General features: G+C 37.6%; 1 protein-coding gene across 5 annotated transcripts in view; it reads left to right on the top strand.

The window, feature by feature from the left end:
• The window catches only part of fam13a (family with sequence similarity 13 member A), a 62283-nt gene that overhangs the window by 5250 nt on the left and 36470 nt on the right, over nt 1-20563 (top strand). For all 5 annotated transcript variants that reach the window (XM_038713170.1, XM_038713171.1, XM_038713173.1 and 2 more), the window contains exons 3-8: nt 3035-3244; nt 7003-7180; nt 8840-8987; nt 11148-11231; nt 12112-12198; nt 17783-18024. In XM_038713170.1, coding sequence (XP_038569098.1) covers nt 3035-3244; nt 7003-7180; nt 8840-8987; nt 11148-11231; nt 12112-12198; nt 17783-18024 — 949 coding nt within the window. The remainder of the gene's footprint in view (nt 1-3034; nt 3245-7002; nt 7181-8839; nt 8988-11147; nt 11232-12111; nt 12199-17782; nt 18025-20563) is intronic.

Consider the following 20563-nt stretch of genomic DNA (forward strand, 5'->3'; position numbering starts at 1 on the left):
ATGGTTGATCACCTTATTTGAGATGCTATCAAAATTAGCTTTTTGTTTTTTATGAACATTGCGTCTTCAGTGTCCAGTTCTGATTTTTTTTTACTTTGTCACTGTATTGTTAATAAAGAATTTGAAAAGCAGTGACATCAGAGTTTCCCCAAAAATAAGACAATATATAATGGATCTAAAATGTTTAAACCTTGATCAGATCTCACAAGTACCATTATAGGAATACAACTGATATTTACCCATTTTGGCTTTTGTGATTATTATGTTGTATTATTAATGTGATTTGGTCAAAATAAATAAACAGTTTCAGTTATGCAATAATCAGAGATATCACCATCGTACTCTATGCTCATATTATACTGACTCCCTTAGAATGGGACCACGCTAGTAGTTTTGAATGTTTTAACCTATTTGCTGCAAATCACAAGTACTTTAAACTGCAGTGAGCTCTTTTGCAAGCCATGCTGTTATGGTTTAGAGATTTTAATGTTTTGTTTTTACTGTTCCATTTGTTTCCATGAATTTACAATATGTATGTAAGTACAGTCAACTGGTAGACTAATGACACTTGCGTAAGTTGAACATGAAATCTGAATGTATTCCTAATAAGAGGTAACACAGCAGAATGTTCACCTCACTCTGCACTTAGAAACAGTATATTACCACAAAACAATACCTTGCAAGTTTTAGTTTGATGTAACCAGAACACCAGTATAGTAAATCAGAAAAAAATATATTCCAAACTTACAACTTTCCCAATTTCCAATCTCACCCACCCCACCCAAACGCAAACACAGAAAAGGATGGAGTCAAAGTGGTTTTCTCAGAAATATATAAATAAAAATATCTATAAAAGGCAATTTTATAGAGAAAAAGCAAAATGACACAATGCAATACTTAGAAAGAACAATATCATTAATCTCGCCATGACAATCAGTGTCAATGTGCTTTGTACTTGGTATTGACCAACTTTATCGTTTTCCCGTAGTTTTTCTGCTTGACCACTAGATGTCAGTACAAGGAAGTGGAACTCCTTCCTAATTGCTACTGAAACTACAGGCCTTTTATAGTATGATACAGTCACTGATATTACATTTGACTGCTAGTCCTCAGCTGTAGATCACACTACGATAAAGGTCTATGTACTACTAACCGTCTTTATTGTGGTATTTCAGTACACAACGTATTTGTGGGCTCCATTTACAGCACCAGGGCTGACATTACAACCACTTTACAATCACACTCAGGACAATTTAATATAAGCTAGAGGAAAATAATAAAGTACCTTCCGGAAAAAAAGCTTTCTTGTCCATGCAGTGATTGGGTTTAGGTTTCTGACTCCACCCACCGTGGAGGTAAATGTCATTTAGTTTCTGGTGCTCAGCACTGGAATCTTTCTCTTTTCAGAAATCATGTCCCTTCAGCTCGTCTTCATCCACAGAGCTCATTGTACGCTGTTTTCATAGGAACTATTTCTTCTGTAGAAAGTAGTTCCAAAAGACTGCTCAGTGCTCACATGAACTATTCCGCCCTCAAACGAAGAGAGAAGGATATCTTCAAACATGAGCAAATTAAACAAATTCTAAACAATTAAATAGCTTCATATCACTGTTACAGTTAAAGGATTAAATTCTTTGTCATGCTGCAATTTGGGTCAACCGACCTTTTAAAGGTAAAACGTGTTCCTCTAATAACATCTAGTGGAAGCCATGGAGACCTACAGTATCAAATTAGGCAAAGTTGTGTCCACAGCTAATTAACGTTAGTCTGGTTACAAATGTAAAACTTACCCTCACAGTAAGTTGTAGAGGTAAGGCTAACTTACATAACAGCATCGTAGCGCGTTCACTCCTCCATCAACATCAGTGCACCTGATTCAAGAGGGATGCTGCCAAATGAAGTATGCTAACTGCTTAGTTAGCATACTTCATGGCATACTTCATTTGTACTTCACTAAAGAAACGTTAGTATGCTTTCTGTGTAACGTTTCACCTGAACCTGTGTTCGTCTGCACTTTTCACATGACATGAAGCTAGCGTTAGCATGTAAGGCAAATAGCTGCAAAGTAAAACGTTTGTGGATAATTTACATTAGCTAACGTTACATCATTAAGCATGTAACGTGAAACAGGTATTCACCTCCACATCATTATTAAAAAATAATTAGCTTACCGGTATTAAGTTAGTGCCAGAAAATCGCTCCGATTTTCCAAAAGTCCAAGGTTCACGCAATGCAAGTGCAATGTTTACTAACGTTAACGTTACACTCCACAATACAAAAGGTTAGAAGAAATAAACTGATGATTTTGCTATTTTTCTTGTTCTGAGAATCATGGGATTAATATCAATCAAAATTATTTCCTTTAACTGGGAGCATTATGTGTGCAAATTTCAAGATAATCTGCCTGTATATATATATATATATATATATATATATAGATTTGTGAAAAAAATATCTAATTGCGATTATTTTGACTGATATTGCAATTGCCATATGATTTGTGATATTAAAAGAATGATCGTTTTTACATCATTATTCTCATTTTCATTGAGAAACATATTAAAATGATTTATTCATGTTTTTTTCAGGGGATTGGTACGAAACAAAGATGTTTTCTTAAGTCTGTAATGTTTGGGCCAGGATATATCTGTGGCAGGACAATATTTAATTTAAAATATTTTTTTACACACATTTCACCTCTCACAAATATTGAGCCTCCTGCGATTTGAAAAGTGCAGTAACATAAGCCATTTTGAGATTTTGATAAAATTTCGAATAATTGTTCAGCCCCATTGATGATGGTGCTAGAGAAAACACTGGTGCAACTAATGTTCATGTTAAAACTGATTTTTGAGAGTTGATAATTTTAGACCTGTAATAAAAATTATTTTGCAATCCATGGAAAACATGATAACCACTTTTAGGGGACCATCTTAATTCCATTTCATCCCTAATTAGCTCTCTTATTAAGGAGTTAATCTATAGTCTGGCTCTTAATGACATGAGCTAACTGCATGTTCTTATTTTCCTCCAGCCTTGCATCAGGAGGGTCTGTTCAGAGTGAATGGGAATGTGCGGGCTGTGGAGACCCTGAAACAGCGACTGGAGAGTGGAGAGGATGTGGACCTTCTCTCTGAATCTGATTCGTGTACAGTGGCCAGCTTGCTGAAACGATACCTCAGGGACCTGCCAGAGGGTCTGGTGGACTCAACAGTCCAACAGGCACTGATACATCAATACCAAGGTAAAAGAAATTAGTTTCTGTTTGTTACAACACCTTATTTTTGTTGTCTTGATTATCCTATCAGCTCATGTAGACCCACTTTTTCCCAACAGTCATGTGATACCTATCCTGAGCAACATTCCAAATACGCAATGTGATATTAATACTCACATGTTGTGAATATATGGGTCATGACGCTGATTTGATGATAAGTAAATGCTATCTTTAGGTCCTGACAATTACTGTTAGCTCTGCAGCCCCCCATGCCAGGCAGCACATATAAAGCACTGCTAAGTTAAGTCTCTGTGTGTGTGTGTGTGTGTGTGTGTGTGTGTGTGTGTGTGTGTGTGTGTGTGTGTGTGTGTGAGTGAGAGAAAGTGTCTATGAGACTAGAAAGTGACGGATCTAATTTATGGCAAAAATGTTGCAGGACATAAAAGGTAAAGCGAATGATTTGGCAGGGGAAGTGTCTGTGCTCACTCTCTGCTTCCATCGCTGGGTTTAATCTGTTGAATGAGACGAGAGTATACACTGTTGCTCGTGTTCGTTTTTCCCTCATAGACTCCATAAATATCTGCCTGTTTTTCGGGGCCTATGGCCAAATGTTACATTAGAGAACCAGTCTTTGGCATAAGACATCACCTGAATAAAATAATTTTGTTGTACTACCTCCTCGCCAGTATTTGGCAAATTTAGAAACATCAAAGGTGTATGATGAATGGATGGATAGGCAGATTATGTTGCAGATTGATTAGCAGTATGGCTGACAGTTCAGAATATAACCAATATATTTCTGCGATGTCTCGTCCATCAATTAAGTTAACAATGGCAACACATACACAATATGGATGGTAAGATTTAAGTGAGATTATGACCTAAATTGAATAAGTAAACCAACATCTCTCCAAGCTTCATACAATTTGATGTCATATATTCTATTGATCTATCGATTGGTTGATCAACGTGAAAATATTCAGTTACTATTGTGATAAGCCAGTTATAAACATCTCATTAAGCTCTGGGAAATTGTGATGAATATTTGACGTTATTATTATTTGTTTTACATTTTATATCCTAAATGATTAACCAGTTAATTAAAAAAAAAAAAATCATTAGTTACAGCCTTAAACAGGGATCCTCTTGCTAATGGGTGCCATACTGTGGCTTTCAGGAAAGTCATATTAATGAACAACTTTCTTGCAGTGGATGAAATGTTGCAGTCAAAAGCAAAAATAATATTCTCACATGGGCAGGGTCCAGATTCTCTTTAAAAGTGCAAAACAATATCTCACATGAGTGGTTTTCCTAACAGATTATAGTGCCCTTAGCCAGTAAAATACTGTTAGTCATTAATGTCATTATTACATGTAGCTTATTACCCATATATTCAGTGGGGCTGCTGTAAATATTAAGAATGCATACTTGCACAGTTTTGCAGCTCAACATATCAGCCGTGTATTTACAAACACTACAGTAACACACTGCTTGAGACATACAACCATGTTTGTTAACGTAAGGTGCAGTGCGTTTTTTTAAAATACTCTTTGTAATAGCATTACATTATTGAATAGAAATACAAGTAATATTATTAAAAGTCATCCACCCAATGTGATGAAAAGAAACACATTAAAGGATGAATAAATACTATATGCACACACAAATGTAAATGATTAGAGCATGCCCAGTTTATTGATTTAGTAGGCGATTGTTTAAAATAATTTAACACCATCTTTTTTCACACAAAGGTTACCTCTTAGTTTATATTTTTCAAATGTTGAACTTGCACTAAATTCTCTCCATTTTGACTGCTAATATTTTAAACAGATGCTCTCTCTAATTAATTTTTTTGTCCACCAGTTCTCTCTGCATTTCTTTCCAAACGTACAAAATCATGGTTAATACAATTCATGTATTTGTATTTCCTATGAAAATCCACAAATGGTTAGAGAAAGAATACAATAAATTATATTTATATTTTCAGTGTTATCTCTTAAGCAAACAAAAATGTTCAAACAAAAGTGTGGTGCAGTGTTCAGTTTCTCACCTTGAAGACGATGAATTCTGCTGGTCTCTGTCCATGCACAGAGTATGGCATTCTCTGCAATGGTTTGGTCCTCTGATTATTTGGCTTTATGTTATAAATTACATGAAATGTTTTTCCCCCCTTTCCCTCAATGTGTGTTTGCCTAATGCACTAACCTATAAAAACACGATCAACTTCTGATGACAAATGGTTTGAAAGCCACCCTAACAACCCACACATGCAACCTTTTACTTTACTTTACACACACACACACACACACAACTTGAACTTTACTTACCTGCATCAAGAGCAGTTTTGATCAACTAAAACCATTATTCCCCTCTGCCCCCACATGCACGCCTTCATACACATGCTCACGTAGATGCGAAGCACAATGTTTGCGTCACTCATTCATTCGAGATCAGTAGCCATATCCGTTTATCCAACTCTGACCTAATTATTTATCCTGAGTAATAGCATCAACATATTTTCAGGCTTTTTGCTCTAATGCTCACGTATTACTAGTTACCTCAACTAAAGATTATATGTTACATAGAGCAGGTGGATGGAGCTACCACTGCTTGCTGGAGACCAGCTGTAATACTATTTACTAAACTTAGGATTTAAAGTGGTTATATGTAGATTTTTTAAATGAAATTATTACCTCACATGAAAACGAACCCGTTGCTGGCCTGTATGCCGCTTCCTATATGAAGAAATTGGGTCGGGTTTTCTTCAAAATCATTGGTTAACGTAGGCTGTGCCTACTGATTCTGACCTCTGAACTCCACACTGCAACAACACCGCAGCTAACAAAATGGAGTCCGCTAACACCAAAAAATTACCGGCTCCCAGCACAACCCAGACTCCAACACAAACTCCACGTGAGGATAAAAAAACAACAAAAAAGTTTAATGTGCCGAAGCCCCATAGGTGGCTTTCACCTTATTGGACAGGTAAACTATATTGAGATTTTGTGCTTTAGTTGGCTCAACTTAGATACTTAGCTAATGCCGACCAGTTGCTAACGTTATCTGTTATAATATTATAGTTGTATCTCATCCACATTACTTCACCAGCTAACGCGATTCATATTACTATTCCGTGTAACAGTATTACGTCAAAGTGTATAAAGCCTAAAGCCTATTCGCCTGTCTTAGTCTCTGTAACTTACGTGACCCACATAATATACAATAATGCAACATAATGGTGCTGGACAACAACACCACCTCTCTGATGCCTCTCCAATGAACTCAGACCTATCACATCGGCTAAATGCAGTCAGTGTAGCGTTATCATGTAACAAGCATGCATTAGTTCAATGTCAAGCTGATAAAAATATTACTGGAACATTGCAGTGGGATTTACTTGTGTGACGGCGTCTTTTGTTACGTCTGTTTTGGATGATGATTAGTGCTCATTCGTTAGTTCGAGCAATTTCACCTCTAGAGGTCACTGAATACTACACATGGCCCCTTTAAATGTCATTCACTAAGAGTCTATTTATGTTTTACGTTTTCAAAGTAAAGTAAATCAAGTTGGTCACTCATCATTTGAGTGTTGGTCATTTGATTGTGGGTGAAAAGACTTGACCAGAATAACAATGTTGAGAAATATCTTCTTCAAGCACAGGCGTTAAACAACTTTTCTACCAAAGTTTTTTAGCCAGAAGCTTCAGTTTTTCTGAACAGGAAACAACTGCTGACTGAAATGTGGCAGGATTAACCTGTTTTGATGTCTTGTTGTGTGTCTGTAGAGTGTGCCGATGATGTCTCTTGGACAGATATGAGAGACCTGCTCCAGCAGCTTCCAGACGTCCACCACAACCTCCTCCGCTACCTCTGCCACTTCCTCACCCTTGTGGAGTGCAACCACAAGGAAAACCGCATGACTGCCCACAACCTTGCTACTGTGTTTGGACCCAGTGTCTTCCAGTGAGTTGAACCTTGCAAGGGGTCAAAAAAATATACCCATGGGCTAATCACTCAATCTGACATTGTTTTTAAGGCATAGGTGGCAACGTGACGACTAACTAATTATTCGAAATTTGCAGTCCTTTAAACCTAACCAATTCAGTGTGTTCGTGTCCTTGAAGAACATAAATGACATCCCTAAAAGGTTTGGCAGGTTTTCTGTCTTCACTGCGACATTTACAAAACATGTCTGTTGCAGTCTTCAAATAACAGAGTAAGACAACTTGGCTTAGTCTGGGAAAAAATAGCCAGACAGTCATGATAGCTATAGCTGATGGATTTGATCCCCTATTTCTGCTTAGTGAGTCACATATTAAACATTGGTTTCATGTGTCAGAGCAGTAGGATGGGTAGAATGATTCCACTCTTAATAACGTGTAGTAAATATTGAGTAAGATAATGAACCACAATACAAGTTTACCCCACAGACATTGTAGCTGTTGTATATTTTATCAAAAAATAAAGGTTTTCCTTGAAACAGAATAGATGTCTTGGCTTGTATTTCAGAATAGGAGAAAATCTTTAACTTTACAGTGCAGCCAATATTGGGGCAAGATTTAAGTAGATTGATCAGATGTATACTTAATAGCACAAATTAATTTGAAGTATTATTTAAAGTATTTACATAAAAGTTAGAGTACATATTGAGCACATGGCTTGAGCACATGGCCTGCTGGCTCAAAATGTTTGGCCAGCAGGTGGTGCTGTAGCTTATTTAGTGAAGATAAAATCATGACATGAAATCTTAAATTACATTATTGCTCATAAATGTCCTATTAATAAACATTTTGTCAGACACATGTTTAAAGTGCAGTCGCTGTTTGAAGGGGACCCGACTGATTTCCTCTGTGGTTCTAAAGTGAATTATATATATTGATGCACCTTTTGATCCACGTGAACCTCTGGAATCAGATGTTTTACTCATCAAAGTCTGACATTGTATTTATCAATATAATGTCAGACTTTTGTCACAAAGTTAGGTCCCATGCTATAGTATAAGAATGCTAATTGAGTCTAGTGAACAGTTTGGAAGTAAATGCCTTATGACGTATAAGAAACGATCGATGTTAAATGTGTTATCAAATGTTACTGTGATCTTCTTAAATAAATCATGTGCCTCCCAGCAGCTGCTGTACCTCTGTTCTCACTTGTCTATTCATGATGAGCTTACATGGAAATGAGTATCAAAGCATACTGGCGGGGATCTCCCGTAATGTAATGTAAAAGTGGTTTGGAAGGGCCGGGAAACCCTGCCTATTAAAAAGATCTGCTCTGACTGGACAGAATAGAGAAGAAGAAACTACTGGATACTCTCTCATACTGTACAACCTGTTCTTTTCATCAGAGGCTTTACTTGTGTGTATGTGTGTGTTGAAGTTATAAAATTAGTACTACCGTTGGGCCCTACAGCCCACTGTACATCTCACACAGCTGTTCAGCAGTACTAGGTTACTAGGTCATCTACTTTGTTAATCAAGCCTTCTAACTGATTAACTTTAAATATCAGTATCATTATTTTACAAATGTTTAGCTTTATTTTTACCGCAACTGTCCTATTTGAATTTGATGCAGTCTCATCTGTTTGCTTTAATTTTTATTTCTCTTCTCCCTCTTTTCTAGTGTGGCTCCTGGTTTTGAAGCAATGAAGGACCAAAATATCTGTAACAAGATTATGGTCAAGCTCATCCAGAACTACAGCAATATATTTGAGACCGACAGAGACAGAGAAGGCCGCACAGAAGAACAATCCACCCTTATTGTTGTCAAGGTGTTGTATACTCATAGGAACACCAGATGCTAATGTTAATATGAAGTAGATCCGTGTTGGTGGTCAGTACAATGTAGTGCAGCTGGAAACAACATGTTGTACCAATACACTTTAAACAGACCTCGCCAGGTGCCCATGCACTTGGAGGAGTGATTGTTTATAAAAACAGGCTTACATAATGTCTAGCTAAAATTGATTTAACTATTGATTTTAGATCACAACCTCACAGGAATGACTCCTCCACAGGTGGCTGTTTTGAGTCTGTGGTTGTGGATTTATATCTGCTGCTGATGTCTTTTATTGATTAGCTGGTTTGTCTATCTTGCTGCTGCATCTGTAGCTACCTGAAGGAAATGTGACTGCAAGAAACAAACCAAACACCGCAAACCATGATAAATTGAATATGTAGATTATAATTTTTTTTCAGTCTCACTTATGCATATATAAATACAGAACTGTAGCCAGGGATTTAGAAATACTGATGTCTTAAGTCCTATTTTCCGCTTCCCTAGAAAATGTTTGACCAGACTCTAAAAATAAAATCTGATTTCTCAAATTGAGGGTCTGTCCTGTGAAAACCATGTTTTTCAAGATACTAAGAAAAACAGCTGTGTTTTTAGTTTTGTAACAATGCATTTTTAGATAATCCAATAGCTTTAAGTGGTTTATTTACCATAAAACGTAGGAGAATTATCTTAAACCATAAAGGTACACTTGATCCTTAAGTTTATCTGAAAAATTTTAAATCCCCAAACTTGGAAATACATGTTTTCCAGGACAGTGACAGTGACACATAAAATAAAATTCTGGCGGGTCAAAAAATAATCTTTTATTTGTTTATTCATTCAGTTTTCAGTAGTTAAAATAACATATACTGGAATGAGCCCATAAAATATCTACCAATGTGAGATAAATGTTTCTAAAATAAACAGTTAATTCTGTGATAAATTATGGACATGACCTCAGGGATTTTGATGGTAGCTGCAGTCCTGTAAAAATATCTAATATAACTTGTGTTTTTTCCCCCCTAGAGGGACCTCGTGTGGACATATGGAAAACAATCAAACTCAATCAAAGCTGTGTACTTTATGCTGTGACAGTGCTAATTTACCATCATAGTTAGCATGACATACTTAAGATCTTTAAAAAAAATACAATAAGAAAGCATAAAATCATCATTAATTGAAGTTTGTTCCAGTCCAGAAAAGAAGGAGACGAGAGGAATATTTCTGCTGCTGTAGCTGCACTTTGAGTATCTTTCATATCACAAGTGGAACTAAAAAACCTGAATTTCCACATTTGGAAAGACATCCTTCACCAGAGTCTATAACAAACATCTTGACTGTTGAGCGATGACTGTGTTTTTGAAATGTGACATAGGCCACCTGATGCCACGGAGGGCTGACCAGCCAATGACCGTTGGCATTTAGCTTTCCGTGCGTTTGACCTCTCATCTCTTCTCTCAATTCTCACAATTTTTAACAACAGACAAAGTGTCCGGTTCCCATGTGCAACTGCGCTTACCGTGCAAAAGAAATGCTGAAGATGTTGATACATTGAGAAATTAAGTGAGCCCGTGCAACCTGAGCTCATTAAATCCAAAGGTCCAGATTCATAGTAGCAGTAAAATTAAATCTAGAAACACTTTGACGCCCACTGACCTTTGGGAAACCCCTCAGTTAGAGTGAGATCTTCTTACAGATGAACATGCACACATCCGCATAAACACTAACACATATGTACAAGCTACCAAGGCCTGACCTTTCCCTCAGTGCCTCTGAACGCAGCACATATGATCACTGGTGCTACCTTTGCTTTCAGACACAAAATGCTGATGAGCATAAGGTGTTTGCATGTAAGTGTTTGTGTGACTGAATGTGTCGGAGGATTCAGATTGTCAACCTATTGTCTATTCTGAACCCAGTTGTTAAGGGCTCACAGAACAAAAGCAATTGTAGAACACACATACAGTACCTTCTTCTAAAATAACTTTCTGTATGTCAAAATATATTTCATAGCTACTGTATATACGAGGCTACAGTTACAACAGTAAGAACTGAATACAATGCTTCCTGGCTTCTGCTATGTATTATTTGTTGCTTCTTTTGTTACTCCACGGTATGTAAGACATGGATTCTCTTGTCCGCTTTCTGGTCCCAGGAGGCACACGCGACAGATGCCGACACCAAGAATTCACCCAGCCACCTCAATGCGACGGAGCCGACGCCGGTTTCCAGGACAAAGGTACGTGCTCAGCAGCACGCCTGCATGTGTGCACCTTTGTTTATGCGTTAATACGCCTCAGTATACTGTTATTGAAATCCGCTGTTCAGTGCCATGTCCGCTGTTCAGTGCAGTGTTGTTGTTTATCCATGACACTGCCAGGTCGAACTTGGATGAACCCTTTAAACTCCCGTGAACCCTTCACACTCCCTTACATAGTCCTTACACCAACCTTGTGATCTGTGTGACGTGATTAACATAATATGGGCATGTTTTGGAAAAGGCGTTTCTGTGTACGTCTGTGTAAGTTTCTGTGAGTTTTGAAGATGTTATAGGTGTCAGGACTTTGTGCGTTCAGGACTGGTAATCAGGTCCCTCAGTGTGAACAGATGACCTTTTATGCTGCCAACATTTATTGACAAATTATAATTTGTTTTCTTCAAATAACATGTTCAGATTTATATTTTTTCACACTTGTTGATGTTATGGACGAAGTTAGTCTATCCTAAAATATCACTTGCACTTTTTTAGACTAATCATTTATAAAATTCTGCAATAATAAAACATCAGATATTTATTTCTACCCTGGAGTTGCCATGAAAGCACAAGAACATGTCAGATTTTGTCAAAATAATGATATAAGATGTAGAAAAGTTAACCAAGTAATTGCTTTAGGTTATATTAATTAATGATTTTTATATCAATCCAGAAAAAAATGTATTAGGATTATGTTGCAGCCCATGCTCTCAGTTTTCCAGGATTGTTTAAAATGCCATTAGTTGCCTTACTAAATGCATTCTTGTACATTTAATCGTCTATGTACTGTTATACAAGTAATATTTCTATGCACTTTAAATCTTAATATCTTTATTTTGCATTTTCTCTCCATACATTTTCCAAGGCTGGACAAAAAACCCCACCACAAAATGTAGAACCTCTGAACAAATCCTCCGCTGACACTCCGAAGGCGAGGCAGAGGAAAAGGAAGGTACAGAAAATAAGTTTGGTACTGTCAATTATTACTGTGATTAATTGTTTTTATTTAAAGGGTTTGGCATATTTCTCACCTTTCCAATAAATACTTCCTGCTTTCTTATCTGCTATATTGCCTTGGTGCTGATTAGCCCGAGGTCGTCTCTCAGACAGCCTCGCTGCTCGGTCACATGATTACGTGATTTGATAAAACCAATCTGCTGCAGGAAACAACAACACACTTATTGCAGTGAGAGGCAAACATGCTATGCTCTTCCAACTGTGTAGTGATATTATTACAGATGGACCCTGCCTCAAAAGCTGCATTTGGTTGTGCGTTTGTTTACAATTAAGTCTTAGAAATGTGCTTTTTTTATCACATCAATAAGAGAGCTACATTGAATGTAAGTAAATTCTGAGTTATATGTTATATGTGATAAAATGGTGGGTAATTTCTGTGAGGTTGGCTTCAGTTTTACAGCTGTGGTCAGTTTTAAACTAGAAGGGCACTTGGAGAGTGCAGACATCCACCAAGGCCAATAGTGCAATTTTCTATGATATGCAAATCTGCTGGCACAACCACCACTATATATATGTCTGGATATATTTTCAATATTGTTAGAATTGCAGTATGTCAACACATGGTTGGGCCTAGCTAATGCCTCATCATCTCAGCTCACAATTGACAAAAATAATTTGTGAATCCTCCCTGTGATTTGGATCCTCTCAAAAATGCGGGGCCATTCGTTTTCTTGCTGACAGACAAATAATAAACATAACCTCCTTGCCGTAGGTAACAAAGATCTGATAAGGTGTACAAATCAAGATTGGTGTCACTGTAGAGAAATGCTGACTGACAGAAAGATAAGCTAAGGAGGGTAAAAACATCTGCTCATGAAGGATGTTCTCTTTCCCCAGTGGCCAGTGAAAAGTCTTCTGCTTTTAGTAGAGCTGGTATGTAACTTAAGCTCAAGAATGTTTTTAAATGCCTGAAGTTACTTGAATCTTTAAGCTAAGAAGGTCCTTTATCCTCACTATGCGTGTAGGTACCATGCAGTAAGAACTTACACTAAAGGTTGATTACAGCGGATTGCTTGTGAGGTTTTAAATGAAAGCAATTATGAAAATGTGAAAACAGTATAAGACAACATATTCAATGACAGTGATTACAAATTAGAAAAGGAGATTCAATACACAAGAGTTAGACCATAGTTAAATGTGTGAAAAGGGGTTAGTAGTAATAACTAAACTGAATTCATCTAAACTAAAGTATAAACCTGCTGTCAAATTACTTATATTGTGCTTCATGTCAGGAAGAAACAAATGCCTCATTTACACTGCACAATTATCAGCACACTAGCTCCAGATAGCTTGAATAGTGGCTAGCTTGGTTAGCAGTAAGATGATCATAGAGAAACTACATTCTACTGTATCACAAGTCAACAATCATGTCATGTTTGCTACTGATAGCACTGAACTGTACGATCGTATTCTTTACGGTTACCACAGATGATTTTCCTTTCTGACATGCTGCATTTTATGAGATGAAAGCAAGCGTGTCCAAAGGGGTGAAAATCACCCCATGTACTGGAGTGTAGTGTTTGTGAGGGCCAGCTTGTGGGATACCTGATCCATCCGTTCTTCCCCGTCACACTCGAGGGGAATCGGTTGAACCGACTCTGCTGGACACCAGAGCAGTGATTGCAGTCAGGAACAAAGCACTGTACCATGTTAATGACAACCCAAACTACAATATATCAACAATATAAACACTAAGAGAAGGATTTGTTCAAGGGGAAGCATGCTAAACTATGTTAGGTTGGAAGTCCTTGGAAAAGGTATCATTCACAATGGTTCATCAGATGAGTACTTCACTCATTTAAATAATGTAGGGTAATGTACAGTCTTGTACTTTCGTTTTTTCTTGTTGGTTTTTTGCTCCGATTCAAATGTTTCATGGTCATGATTCATATCATAGCTGGTTGGATTGATTCAAATATTACAGTTTTTTACAACTGCTTACACACGTTTTCAAAACTATGTCTCCTTTTTTCAAAACTCTACACACAATTGCCCGAAACTGCTCACACAAAATGCAAAATGCCTCATATCTCCTTCAAAATGAAACACTGCATGCAAAATGCCATAAACACATCCCAAAATGAAGCATTGGCATCAGATGGCACTTTAATAATAGTAAATTATTGGATATACCATTTACACACTGTTTTTCTAAATCTAAAGCTCTTTTGTCTTTCATAGGCTTACGTGTACATTTCTATACAATGTTCTAGAGTGAAAGTAATCCACTAAGAGGTGCTGAAAAGTACACTGTAAACACCAATACAATGTTGAAACAGAAAATATTTATTTGGCAAAACATTACAGTTGTAACAGTAGCACAGTGTTGTATACAATGGCATACAAGAAAAGGAAACCATAAACATATGTAAAGCAAAAGTATCATTTTTACTTTTATTGCTAAAAATTAGTACTTATTTTACAATACTGTACTGCTGAAATAACCATTAGATTGTTGCAACCTGTTCTAATTTCTGAAGATTTAAATTAAAGCAACTCAAATTGGGTGGGACTCTCAGTCCAGCTTCACTCATTGTCAACCTGTGGTTGATCACATGATCAGTAAGTGTGGCCCTGAACTCATCAGTGATGGCTCTCCTTCCTTCTCTTCTTTGCCCTCCTCCTCCTCCTCTTCCAACTCTTCCTCCTTGAACTTGTCCTCGTTGTCATCCCCGGCCTCTCCCTCCTTCTCCCCTTGCTCTCTGTCCATTGTTGGCATCCATTGTCCAACAGGTAATCTGACCTTTGATCTATGTATAGGTTTACTGTATACTAAAGCAGTGAATGGTTATGGTGATCAGTAAAGCAGAGTGTGTTTGCACATGTGAGAAGTGGGTGTGTGATCTGGTGAATAAGTGTAGCATTTTCATTGGCTGTGTTTGGAAAAGGAAAGCAAGTCACTTCCTGTTAGATTTTTGTGTCTTAGGTAGAGAATTGTGTGTAGTGTTTTGAAAAAAAGTGTTTAATGCAATTGAAAACTGAGTGAAAGGCTGAGAAACAGCTATTGATTGGTGAGGTTTTGCTCTTTGAGTGAGAGGTTTCAAAAATCGTGTGACATGTAAAGATTTTGTGTGTAAAAAGTTGTAAAAAACCCTTTACATAAGGGTTTTTGTAAAACTCAGTGGATTAAATGGATGGGGAATTTACGTCCGGAGCTGTGAAAAAAGTGGGCGGTCACTAATATGCCAATAATCAATTTTGAAACCCAACTGCTGATTCCCATCGATAACACCTTTAACTGACACCAACAGACTCCATGCCACTAGAAATCCCTCATGTGCGAACTAAACTGCCTTAATGATTTATCAAGAGATTCATCATCATTATAATTATTAACTTTTATAGCTACTTGTCCAAAACAAGTGTAGAACCTCTTCTATAAAAACTGTTTCACTCTCAAGGCCAGCCTCACGACAGATTTGGCTTCGATCCTTGCTTCAAATTTTGCCACTCACACTACCAGCTACATTATATCTTTGGTACTGTGGCACTGTGAGGTAGAGGTGTTATAAATCTAAATTATTGTATTTATCAGCTTCATGTCAGTGTCAGTGTCTAGTGGTGAAAAGCATGTAATCAAACACACACACTTGAATTAGAGAGCCATAAATATATCTGTTGTACTGTTTGACTTCTGATGCGCCTGTCATTAAAAAAATTGAACATGTGATCAAAGGGGAATTTTGTTTTGTTGAACATAAAGAGATGTTCATACATGAGCTTTGGACTTCAAAATGATTATTACTAATTCCTTGTTATTGAATTACAGGCATGGGTCAGATTGCAATGACACTTGTGGAAAAACTGCACGTCTGAGAAATGAGCTGCCCCCAGTCAGTGAATTGAGATCAGTTAACAGTGGCCAGCTACAGCTGCCTTTTCATGGTAGCAGATTACTGGAGAGGGAACATACCAAAGTAAAATATTAAGTTCTTAGTATTTTATTTGGCTTTCTTTGCAGTCTTTTGATATGTTAATCACAAACAAATCATTAGTTAATCCATGATTTAGAAACCAGGTCATATCCTCATTTTGGTGTGTCAGGCTTTTTTGCCATCTGGCCTATTTAGCTCCCACTTGTTGTTGCTCTGTTTGAGCTCCTTTTTATGCACAAACTGAGAACCAGGAATGGAGGCAGCATGACGGTCAGTAGTTAACACTATTGAAACCGACCTGCAGTTTGATTTTTAGCTGTGTTTTTGGAGTTTCAATGACTGTGTCTGAAATCATTTACTCTTTGCTATATCGTCATTTGTCATTTTGTAGTGTGTCTAGTGAGAAATATATATAGTGTATAATAATACACTATATTGTGGACTCAAATGATCTACTTTCCAACTTACCATAACTACTATCATACATTGCACAGACATAAAAAATACATTGAACTGATAAGTGAGTAGTAATAAGCGAATATCAGTTTTTTTCAGTTCCTTTCAGAGAAACACAAAATTGGTGAGTGGAGTAGCTGTATGAATTTGTTTTTTCAGATTTGTATTGGGTTTTTTTTTTTATAAAGCAAAATAAGAATAAAAAAAAAACAAAAGCACAACGGACAAAACACATAATCAGAAAAACCTAACAACACATACCAGCCTCGCCATTTCCTTTCTCTATGGGTTTCGGCGAATGACAAATTTAGCTAAATCAATTACAAAGCCCTGAGGGGCAAAATCCATACCAGGTCTAGCTAAAGAAGATTGTGGAGCTAATTATGTTGCCAAAGATTCATCCATTAAGTTCAACAATGACTTAATGGGGGCAGCAGCCATAGATTTTAGAACAACCCATTAAGTAAAACCCCAAATGGAAATGTTGCTGATAATTGGTGTAAAGAAAAAAGTAAGCCTTTTAATTCAACCGATAGATGTTCCTCTAGAGCCGAGCCTCTTTTAGCATTGGTTGTTTTTGGCCATTATCGATACTTGAGCTGCTGGCATCAGACCCATTTCATACTCTGTGTTTACCACAGCCAGCCGGCCTCAGTGTTCATGAGCAGCCATACAAGTCTTCTCCATATATACTAAGGGAAAACTCTGTGACACATTCTTTGACACTTCTCTCAGGCTTCCTCGGTTAAAACTCATTAAAAATGCAGAAGAGTACTCACAATGTGGCTGTAATTAGGTTAAGGTTCTTCTCCTACACTACGGTCGGCGGTTCACGCCGTTTATACCCACTCACGGTCAGCACGGTAAGACAAACGTCAGACTAACCGTATAGTTTTACAAGCTAACTTCTTTTTTCTCCTCTCACCTCTTTTGTGGTTCTTTTATTGCTCTGTGCTTCACCTCAGAAGATCTTTGAATGCATGTTTTATAGTAACCTGAGCAAAGGTTGAAAGCTCCACTGTGTGTGTGTGTGTGTGTGTGTGTGTGTGTGTGTGTGTGGTTGTATGATGAGCTTCACTGTGCAGAAATGTTAACGGTTGTGTATCATTCACCTCTTGTACTGTCTCCTATTTCCCGTCACAGGACTCACCTGTTGTTGGCATCTCTTACTCATTCTCTGTTAAACAGGTGAGGAAAGGGAAGTGTGACGGCATGACTCAAGTTATCCCTCGGCCCAGACGCTCTGCTGGGTTGCCCCATGCGAGACCCCTGTCCATAGTTTTGCCCCTGACCTCACAGCTGAGGACTACCAGTCCAGAGCCAATGGAGACTGCTCCCATTCCACTGGCTCGCCAAGACACCCCAGACGCTGCCTCGCAACTAAAGCACCTCGATGTCAGTCCCTCTGGCAGCATGGAGGGCCTCAGCAGGTGAGTGTGTCCCGTGAAAAACCACGCACCTGTGTCTAAGAAAATTGCAAATACAAACTGGTATTTCTTGAAAATTGTAGACTCGGGATGATAACAATTTTACTGAAACCCATTTTGTTTTTAAAATAGAGCTTATTAATGGTAGATGTTCCAAAAATAAGCGGAGACAAACTTGACATTTTTAGACAGCATGCTGTGAGTTGCGTTAGTGGAAATTATTTAATTGTTTAGAGTAAATTCAGAAATAAACGTGCTATATTTTTAGATGCTTTATGTGGAAAAAATATATATATATTCATAAAGGTTATTGATGATTTATTTTTCAAATAAATAACTTGAGCCTATCAACAAGAGCAAAAAGTAAAGCATGCACCAAAAACAGAATTCACTTACTTACTAAAAATAGTCAGCTACTCCAGCAGTTTTATGATTTAATTACGATCACAGTCTTATCTGTAAGCGTGATCCTTTATGACCATTGTAAAATATAACCTGAGGTCAAATATCACAAAACACAATTTAACTGCTACATACCCAACATTAAACTATTTCTAGTTTCATTTTGTGATGTCCAGTTCATATGTGGAAAACTGGAGGGCGGGATCTGTAGCAGTGGTTAATAGGTTATTGCCACTGTTTGCATAGGTGATGTGCTATCAGCCAAAGGTTAGGTTGAAGAATCCTGAGTGTCTGACAGCGAGCAAGGATCTAAAGCCCGAGCCTCGTGGCAAAGGGCTTTTGGCATGCAAACAAGCCTATTATAAGAAGCTGAAACTGGAACCACTTGGTGTCTAGTGTCCTCAGTCCTGGAATAGCAAGACTACAGCTGTGTCAGTTGTTGGGGCTCTTGCTGCTTTGACCGGGGGCTAAGACTAGCATCAACTTCACTGCACTTTTTGGCTGAAAATCTCACTACTCTGCTGTTTAAAACCTTTTCTTACACACTCCGAGGCCAGTTTATCCACTATGTATATTTCCAGTAGAGGGGGTTTTCTTCCACATTTTGAAATACTGATGTAAGTGACATGAAGTGTCACTACTTCACTGACAGTAGAACACATGTAGAATTTATTACAGTGTAAAAACTACAAAATATAACAGGAGCAAAGCAATAAAAATGAGAAATGATGATGCTGTTTTGGCTTCTACTACAGCGTGTCGAACACACCAGTGACCTTTTAGTATGACATTAATCAGAGTTTCAAACTGTGTCAGCACCAGATCCATTAACACATTACGTAAACGTTTAGTATGACACACCTACAGTGGTGTGCTTTCACACATACATGTATAGTGAATTACAATTCTCACTGCAACCACTTCTATGTATCATGTAAATGTAATATAATTTGTATCACAGGGTTTGTGGATTTTTATCATAGAATATGTAGTACATTTTACAGTTTTATTTGCAATAATAATCACTTTTATTATCTTTTATCATCTTTTATCTTAAAAAACAAAGTCAAGTAATGATTCTGTATTTAAAAAAGTCAACCTCAGTTCTTCAAGTTTTTCTTTGCTCTTTATCCCCAAGATAATGAACAGTATTGCATGCACGACCTAAATTTTGTTTTACCATCAAGGCCAACCTTTTACTCTCTATGGAACAGATGTTTCTGTCTCTGTATTGGCAAATATAATGCTTCCAAGATGGCAAGAGTTTCCTCACTATGCCAGGGTGTCAGTAAATCTCCTGGTAGATTCCCCCACACCCTTAAATTCTCCTTGTCAGGTCGCACTGGGTGACTGATACAGACAACGTGACCGGGGACCTCAGTGAGTGCATCAGCAATCTGAACTCACCGGTATTTACTAACAGACACCTGCAGCTTGCAAAAAGACTAAAATGATTTTACCATCTATAATGCAAGAAGGCGTTTGCTGCTTTCGAATGTTCAAAGACAAAGCGTTCATGTGAAAAAAATTACACATAAACCCATAGAAAATATTGTATATGATCATTTTCCATAAGTGGAACCATCTGTGTCTTCATATCTGTAGCTGCTCTCCAACAGCTTGCTCTCACTTTCCATAGTCAGCATAATACAGCACAGCCACTGGTTCAAACACAATAAATGACAAAATGAGAGGACTGCTTTTGTTGAACATTTTATATTTAAATTGAAATGCTGTTTTTATAATTTTATACTTGTCCTGTAGAGTATTTGTAACTCCTCGTTCTCATTCTTCGGAGCTGCTGCTGAGGTTGTCTGTAGGGTACGAAATATGAAATCAAGAATTTAGGAAGTAGGTTTGTTGGTGGTAAAGCAATTTGTAAATCAGTATTCTCAGGGTTTCCTATTAGTGGCACAATTTTTACAGCTTAATTCCACCGCGTCGCGTTCCAGCAATTCTAGACCATGCTTGTGATTTCACCAGATGCGCCGCAGTGCGTTTTAGAAGCGTCCCAAGAAGCGTGCCAGAATTGGTGCTCTGAGTCTATTTTTGATTGAAGCTGCACAGACCAGATTGAGCCGGTCAAGAAGTCAGACACATCAATTTTAAAAATAAAACACCCTGTGCAGACTCCCGATCG

The sequence above is a fragment of the Micropterus salmoides genome, unplaced genomic scaffold, assembly GCF_014851395.1.
Source record: "Micropterus salmoides isolate LMB-PRFRI ecotype aquatic unplaced genomic scaffold, ASM1485139v1 Ms_hic_scaffold_12, whole genome shotgun sequence".
Taxonomy (NCBI): Eukaryota; Metazoa; Chordata; class Actinopteri; order Centrarchiformes; family Centrarchidae; genus Micropterus; species Micropterus salmoides.